Source organism: Colletotrichum phormii, assembly GCF_030913505.1.
Source record: "Colletotrichum phormii strain CBS 102054 chromosome Unknown BDP81scaffold_11, whole genome shotgun sequence".
Classification (NCBI taxonomy): domain Eukaryota; kingdom Fungi; phylum Ascomycota; class Sordariomycetes; order Glomerellales; family Glomerellaceae; genus Colletotrichum; species Colletotrichum phormii.
Genome location: NW_026851453.1, coordinates 511,297 through 519,643, shown reverse-complemented (window position 1 = coordinate 519,643; position 8,347 = coordinate 511,297). Strand labels below are relative to the sequence as shown.

The window sequence follows — 8,347 nt, the reverse complement described above, 5'->3', positions numbered from 1 at the left end:
ATATTACTTGGTCAAACTACCGGTCTCACACCTATTCAGTGAGCCTACCTTGGCCAGACTATACACTACTCCTGTGAGAGCTGAGACACATGGCTGTTCACATTGGGGTGTCAAGTAATGCAACATGATCCCGACCAAAGTTGTCATTCTGTTGGTACTGTTGGTAAGCCGCTATTTTCACTCTATGCAGGCCGTCTCTCAGCTATTGAGGTGCATGATTGGGTATCGAGGCGTCAGTCTAGACTCTGTCTCACATGACCGGTCCGTTGAAGTGACGAAGGGAGTCGATTTGATAGGCTACGTCTGATAGCCTAGGCAAGAACTTTGCTACCGGTGAGACAACACTATAACGTGACGGATGGGGATTTAGGAAATATGTTTCGACAATTCCTCTGCTTTGGTCAATAAACCAACTCACGCTATAGCGCTGGATATTGAAGTTAACCGAGAACCTCAGGCTCTAAGATGCTTTCCAGCTCTAATTATCATACATGTAACATGGGGCAGGCGGCATGTCAGCGAGAAGTTTTGCAGACCTACGGAGCATGTTTTTCAACATTACAAAACGCTATCCACTGATAAAGAGGATCTGCTTTTTACCTTGGTTATTGCTATATTTCCAAGCAGGAGTGGATCTTCTCCGAATTGAAGGATGTTCCTTCCACAGGTACGGAGAAGTTGTCTCAACATCAGCCCATGGGTGACCTGGACCCGGTACCATACATGAGAGGATGATAGAAAGACCAGCTCATGGTTTACCTCGTTGAGAGACTCTGCGTTCTTTTTATGTGTTCATATCCAAACGCGTATCAAAGAAAGCTGCGCCCTGCATACGTGTCTTGCGGCCACGACCAGCGGCAAGCTACCGGGCAAGACACGTCATACGACGTGTCTTGTGTGCAATCGTGTCTCGCCTGACTACTTTGTCTCTTTTCAGAAACGACTTGAGTCTCTTTCGGTCGATTTCCATACTTTTATGCCTTAGCTCTTGCTGAAGGCGCGGGATCTCGGCCGGACTTACACGACCTACCACCACAAAGCTTCTTGCTTCCTGTACATGATCCCGAGGAACCTATCGGGACCGTGATTGACAGAGAATCTAGAATCGAGCCATCAAAACAGCATAGAGTCTAATTTGTGGGATCCGCGGGGCAAAATCTGGATCATAATTCCGCTGCCTGGATGATGGGTCAGATGGATCATGGATGTCTAGAAGAGCTGTCAGCTTTTAGAGCCGGGCCTGCCAAGTCATCTCACATCCCGACCTGTCCTTTGGTATCGGAAACATGGTAAGGTCATCAAACTGCATTGGAATACGATCCATTCACCTTGTATGAGTTTCTCTAGCCCTTCAATACCGGCGGATTCCGCCGTCTTCGCCGAACCTGCCGAAAGCTTGATCGTCGGAATTACCTCCCGAACACCGGACCATTGATCCGGACCTTCCTCGCTGGATGATTGTCGATGGCACACAAGTTTAGATCATGCTGTATCCCAGAGCCGGATGACCCGGTTATCGTGAAATATCAGAGAGAGCAAACTCCCAATGATCATGCGCCCACAATCTCCAAGGCTTTCGTTGATGATCGTGGCAAAATCTCCAGCTTCGCCACGGGTCTGGATGCTGTTGAGTTCCTCATGATCTATCCGATGACTCCGGCCGGAAGATGGATAGGCCGCCGCGAAGCGCCTGTGTGACCCGCGTCCCGCCGGAACCGAGAAACTCTCTCGTTTGACGGGTTAAAAGATCCAGATCCCGCGGCGTTTGCCACAAAGTCGCCACGTAGAACGTTAAACCTCACAGAAATAGATCGAGACGCTCGTGGAGTAAGATGGGGGTTGAAGGCTCGGAGAAGTCCATGGAGTTGGAGAAGTTGCTCCTTGGCTCCTGCCTTCAGGCGACTGGGAAGTTGGAGCATGTGATGTGCCAAGAGTCATATGTTGCCCTATCAATGTTGCCCTATCGTCTGCACAACCTCGGAGTTTGCCGTAATCTCTTTGGTGAGACACCAGTTTAGACTCATCAGTGACGACAGAAGCTCAGACAGAACGATGCGGCTTCTAAGACTCGTTCAAGTTCAAGGATATTGTTCAACACCCTCAAGTCATATGTTAGAGAACCCGGAACATCACTGGTTGGATGCATGGCGCTTCCATCTGCTGGACATGAGCACTTGGATTGCTTGGGGAGTCTACACATGTTGGATGTTGCTATTAGGAGCTCAAGACCAAGCCCTGAAAAGGCTACTACAGTGCGTGGGGCAAGGGAGAATGGGGACTAGGACTGTATTTGGTAGTTTTTGGCGCTTCTACCCAAGCCCACAGGCGGAATACTCCAGCTTCTTACAAGTAGATCGATTTACGGTTATTGCCTTGACTTGCCTCAGAACGGACGCCAATCACGCCAAATGAGGCTGCCACGTGCCCTGAGACTTTCGACTCTCGGGTCATAAATATCAATCTAAAGATACGGGATACTGCAAGGGGGAGTGTTGCTCGAGGTGCATACGGAATATTTACCTCGTAAACGGCTACTCTGTACGCTCTGTACGGCTGCATGGCTTACTCCGTAGAATGGTCTCGTCGGCAGGCTCTTCCGGAGCGGTTTGTCCGCGTTTGTTCAGAGTCTGATAAGTGGAACAGAGTGTCACAGACAAGCATAAAGGCATAGGTAATAGAACGACTAGTCGAAACTCTCTTAGATCAAGTTGTAAAGCAATTGGCCCCAATTGGCCCGCCCCGCAGAATCGCGCTTCGTAGAGACTCTTCATAACGCTGGCTGAAACTCCCGTCGGAGTTTTCTGCTTGATGTTGGAGAGTAATATCAGTTATGCTGTCGTTTGGGATTTGATGCCCTTGGGCCTCGGCATGGCGTTCATGGAGGACATCTGTGCGCAAGTCTTTCATGTTTTGCAGGCCGACTACGGATACCAACAGTTGCATTCTTCTTATACCAGAAGTAATTCTTGCAGGTTATGCCTTCATCAATTTGAACTTGGATCGCCGATTCCTCTTGGTGATGGCGGGGGTTCCGCCTCAAGATTTCATTAGTTTGTTTTTCCGGAGCCGAAGTCTACCGGAGAGTAATGTGCCTAGAGCAGTGCTGCATGGATCACCGCTGTATAATTAACTGACATTGCACCTCGTTGCTCAGTACTATGAAGGCAGCAGGCCGTTGTCGCAGATAGGAAAACGGCGCGTCGGAGTAATTATGTAGTGAAGGTATCTCGATCAATAATGTGTTGGCGAGATGCGTAATCCTGATTTCTGTGGCCGAACCTACGCTCACAGAGACACACAGTGACAGTGCTTCACTCGGGGCAGTCGATGCCGATCAGTATCACGGCCATAGCCGGTGGTTGAGGCGATGTTGGCGGTGCTGGCGGCGTAATGCAGTGATGAGATTACGGTATTCGTCCGCAAAGTGACATCCCATTTGTGAGCTAGGCGGTTAGTGGAAATGCAACATGACTCGTGGAGGAGATTGATGGTGGAGATGGCTAGATTGATAAAGTCGCAGCCGTTTGAATTTTCCAAAGTGAAGGTTTTGCCCATTGTCATTTGGAAGAGTCTGGGATGATGAAAGATCAGACGCAGGACCGTGACTATGGATGCAGGGTTGGATAGGGTTATACATTGGTTGTTGCAGTTTTGGAAGAGGATGAGGTAGTGGTCCGTATTCTTCGTATTGTAATTACTGCTGCTCAAACCCCCGGTGAGAGCATCATTTCGTTGTAAATCGCGGTCCGACCTTCGGTGACGCACCCCAATACATCCCCCACCCGCCCGGAAGGACGACCCAAAAAAGAGAAGGGCCAGAGATTAGAGTTGGGCGATTAAGCTTCGCCCCTAAAACATCAGACAAGCATCAGGATGCGTCGCGGCCAGAGGCAGACAATCACTCATTATAACCACGGATGCACCCCTTGAACCCGCGCACTCCGACGGACTACGATTATTTCCGCGCCAGCCGCCCGGTACCAGAACACTCATTACACTCATACACACTTTCATCTCCGTACGCTCAATCATTGCAACGCCTGCTCCAAGACTTACAACGGCATCGAGGAAAAGGAAAGAGAGAGAGAAACCAACAGACAAAGGGAAGAGGATCGAGGCCAGAGGCACCCGTGGACCGAGGCGGGCTCCTTGCCCCGGTGCGAAGAAGAGGCGTGCGTTAGGGCGTAGGAAAAACTAGCCGCAGGAAAAGCAGGCACGCCGCACGCTGAGCCGACAAAGGGAAAGAGAACCTGACGCCAGGCAAGCACGCAAGGTGAGAGAAAAGAAGAGAGTTGGAAGGGACTCTTGGCCCTTGGGTCCTTGGGGGAAGGGACCTCTGCACTTTGCAGGTCTGCGGCACATCCATGACACATTTGCACATGCATCCCGTCTCACACACCCCACCACGGTCACCACCCACCACACTCACAGAACACACCCATTCCGGCCCCCAAACCTACCTAACCATTCCCTGCCCCCTCCCCTGAGAGGAGAGCCTCAAGCCCAAACACGCACCGGAGCACCACCCTTCTCGCTCGGCGATCCTCGCAGGAGAGAGAAAAGAAAACCGCTTTGTTGGCATTTTTTCCCATCCTCCTACGAGTCAATTGGTCCCAACAATCCGGTTCATTGTTGTCGGCTCCCATTTAATCCAAGAAAGACTGAAAGAAAGTTGTCCCTACATACGGGACACGGAGCTTTATTATTCTATTTTTTCCCCCCTACCTACCCTCTCGCACTTGTATCAGTCCGTCTTCTTTAGACGCCAAGCACCAAAGTTATGGAGCAGAGCCCCGAAGACCATCAGTCACCGCCAGACGGACAAGCGGCCAACCACGGGTCCGACGCACTTCCGAGACCGCGTCCGTTGGCTTGCACTCCATGCCGGCGCCGCAAGGTAAGGGTCCAATCTCTTGTCCCGGTGGGCTGGTTCGCCCTCGCTCTCAGGAAGGATGCTGGATACCGTTAATCTTCACGCCTATCAGCGCGAGGATACCAACCCCCAGCAGGCATTCGAGAGATAGAGAGCGAGACCGAGCAACTAAGCGCGTGGGGTTCATCTTGGGCTAACCGGCGGGACGGCTCGTCGTTGCAACTGCAGATTAGATGCGACCACAAGACGCCAATCTGTTCAAACTGTGTCAGGTATGGCTTGGAATGTGCCTGGCCCGAAGGACGACGGTCATCGGGACGTCGCCAGAGACCGTGAGTGAACCTCCTCATCTCCTACCGGCGAATCACTCGCTGCCTCATCCTCAACCTCAACTCACTAGTTGCTGTTGAGGAGAAGGGGGGGGGCCGATGTGACCCTTATCTCCGATATTCTTTGCTGGCTTATGGATGGCTGACACACTTACTTTGGTGTTGCGTTCAACAGACTATATGAAGATGTAGTTTCCAGACTGGCTCAGATGGAGAGGCTGGTGGAGGAGCTGCAAAAACCAGACCAGGGGCCGACACCTCCACAGCAATATGTCCCGACCGCCAGTGAGGCGGCAAAGGCAAGTGCTCCAAATACCTCGCCCATGGCGACGACGTCGTCAAACAACCCATCGCCCCTGTCAAGGCGGAAGGCTAGCAGCCCCAGCCCGTCTGCTGGAAACCCTGACACCTACCCATCGCCGCCGTCAGCTACCTCGTCGGCCTCGACCGGGGCAAGGCCGTATTACGCCGGTGCCCCTGACGAAAGTACGGTAATCGCAGCAGGTACGTAATGATAGATTCTTCTTGTCCATGCCATTGGTCCTCCAAGATCATGGTCGCTGACAGTGCTCACTTGCCAGGTGCTTGCTCCCTGCTCTCGCCGCAAGGCTTGAGTCAAATCGAGCTTCTCATTGGGGATTCGAGGTTCAGCAATGCCTTGAAAGCTATGCAACCAAAGGCCGTAGATGGCTATGTACAGCCGTATCTTGAACATGCCGACACCAACCATCCTCTGCCTCCAAATCATGTCATTATGGACTGTGTCAATGGTGAGTTTAGTCTGTCGATGCGAGCGATTTTGACAGTTCGCGGGGCCTCAAGTGGGACCCCAGCATCACAATGGGACAGTCACTGATTCGGTCCAATGTAGATTATTTCGTGACCATGAACGCTGCCATACGACTATTCCAAGAGCACGAGGTACGAGCAGCTCTACGGTCCTACTTCCAGGGCCAGCCGCCCGCGGATCCAGGTTGGCGCATGGCCGTCAACGTCATTATCGCCTATACCTTGCGCAAGAGGAATGGCATGCGGAATAGGGAAGAGTATCAAAAGTACATTCATAATGCGCTGGGAATGGTACCCAACATCATCTTGCGCACACCATCGGCTCTGGCGATTGGGGCATTACTCTCAACAGTGGGTTCCCCTACGCTGCTAACATCCTAATGAGGTACTATGAGGTCCCAAAAACTGACCCCTTGCGCAGGTCCTTTACTTCAGCTTCACGTCTGAGAACCACATCGCGCTCACCCTCATGGGCCTCACAGTTCAGCTCCTCTTGATGGCAGGTTACCATCGGTCAGAGCCGGACATGGCTTTTGCCCGCCCTCAGCAGCTCATCCCCACGGAGCACCTTCACCGCCGTCGCCTCTTCTGGCACGCGTACGTGATTGACCACGACCTCATGCTACGGATTGGAAAACCTGCCCTCATTAACGATGACTTCCTCCTGGACCTCCCCGAAGAGCATCCGTCCGATGGATACAGCATGTACTACTACCCCAACGACGTGACGCTCAACTTCTTCCTCGAGCAGGTCCGCCTCGCCCAGATTCAGGGCCGCATCTCCACGACGCTGTACTCCCGTAGCGGCGTTCCTGCGGCTGAGCTCGAGGCCGAGATCCGCCGGCTCGATAATGAGCTGACGGAATGGCGTCAAAGTATCCCGCCGATGATTCGCGCAGACAACGTCGATGCCCTACTTGACGGTGACTACTCTAGGCTGGTGTGCCTGACGACGTTGCACTTCACCTACTTCCAACTTGTTGTCGCCATCCATTCGGCTGCTTTTAGGCTGCCCACATTGGAAGACCAGGAGGGGGTAGAGTCTGGGGACATAGGCCCTAGTCTGGCGCTGTGTGTGAGCGCATCGCGTGCGGCCATCTCCCTGTTGAACTACCATCAGATCGAACACCCATACACGCCGTAAGTGTTCTCATCTTATCAATGTGACGAATGATGCAGCTCACAACTTCTCTAGGTACCTCCTCTATCAAATTGCGTGGAGCGTTGACATTTTGTTCGTCAACATTCTCCAGAACAAAAACAATCCCCGAGCTCGCCGCGATCTCGACCTAATCCGCACCGTCATCTCCTTCTTTGAAAAGTACGACCCGTACCACCAGACCGTCATCTCGTACCAAATCATCAAGGTGATCGCCGACGTTGCGGCTACGGTCCTCGCAAACACGCCAACCCTGCCTCCGCACATGCTCCCCGTCGGCCCGGCGGCCACTCAGCAAGTTCCACTCCCGGGCCCGAATATGCCAATGATGCCCAGCTCCGCGGGTGCGATGCAGGGAGCTTTCTCTCCCCAGATGTCCGGACCAGGAACGACCCGCAGCGGTAGCAAAAACGGAAGCACGCCCGATGTCCTGGGTTCCATGACGAGCCTTTCCATGGCAGACCAGCAACAACAGCCGTCGCCATTCATGGATTTGTCGGCAGGACTAGCGCCGCCCAACGACGGTCAGCTCTTCCCCGGATTTATGGATATGGCCGACTGGAGGCTACCGATGGATTACCAGCCAGAGCTGTGGCAATACGACAACCTTCTGGACAATCGGTTTCCCAACCAAGATTAAGCCGTAGTCGGACCGGATCTAAGCATCCGTAGAGGAACAAGTCTCGGCGTCATCGGATCCACTCCCATGGCGGCGACGGCGGATTACTTCCGGCCATCCGGCGGTATCCGGCGATAAGTCCGCAGCCCGTCACATCGTGGGCCCACCTTCTCCGGTTGCGTCGCCGAAAGAGAGACTACCCGATATCGCGCATTCTAGCGCCGCCATCAGAGGCGAATCGGGATCGGCCACGATCGCCAGGCACGCGAGCTTATACCCAAAAGCACCATTTGGAATCGCTCATCCACGGCTGCAGTGACAAATTTCGCCGAGGTCGCGTGCCTAGTCGTGAACGTCGCCAGAGAAGGAGGGCTAGGAAGGAGAGAGAAGCAGAGGAGGAAAACAACAAGAAGCCGACGATGCCATCCGGGCTCGCGTCGCGACGAAGGATTGAGCCCGAGCCGTCCGGACGATGACCGGACGGACGGTGCGCCTCACCGTAGGCCTAGGACCGTCGAGCGAGGGAGAAGCATGTGGGAGAGGCAGAGAGAAAGAGATGGATTGCAATACCCGAGCGC

The 8,347-nt window shown here is 53.3% G+C and overlaps 2 protein-coding genes across 2 annotated transcripts; both read left to right on the top strand.

Moving 5' to 3' along the window:
• The first annotated feature begins 2,122 nt into the window (after positions 1-2,122).
• On the top strand, positions 2,123-2,551 carry BDP81DRAFT_33244 (uncharacterized protein). The gene has a single exon (XM_060585593.1). The coding sequence runs from the start codon at positions 2,167-2,169 to the stop codon at positions 2,410-2,412; it is 246 nt and encodes an 81-aa protein (XP_060444681.1). The 5' UTR covers positions 2,123-2,166; the 3' UTR covers positions 2,413-2,551.
• Positions 2,552-5,411: 2,860 nt separating this feature from the next.
• BDP81DRAFT_394717 (fungal-specific transcription factor domain-containing protein) lies at positions 5,412-7,790 on the top strand (the record flags this gene model as incomplete). Its single annotated transcript, XM_060587998.1, has 5 exons — positions 5,412-5,706; positions 5,784-5,972; positions 6,074-6,342; positions 6,413-7,131; positions 7,187-7,790. The coding sequence occupies 5 exons, from the start codon at positions 5,412-5,414 to the stop codon at positions 7,788-7,790; spliced, it is 2,076 nt and encodes a 691-aa protein (XP_060444680.1).
• Positions 7,791-8,347: the final 557 nt, after the last annotated feature.

Excerpts from the sequence above, each read along its gene's own strand:
- BDP81DRAFT_33244 (XM_060585593.1), top strand. The coding sequence starts at position 2,167 with ATGAGCACTTGGATTGCTTGGGGAGTCTACACATGTTGGATGTTGCTA.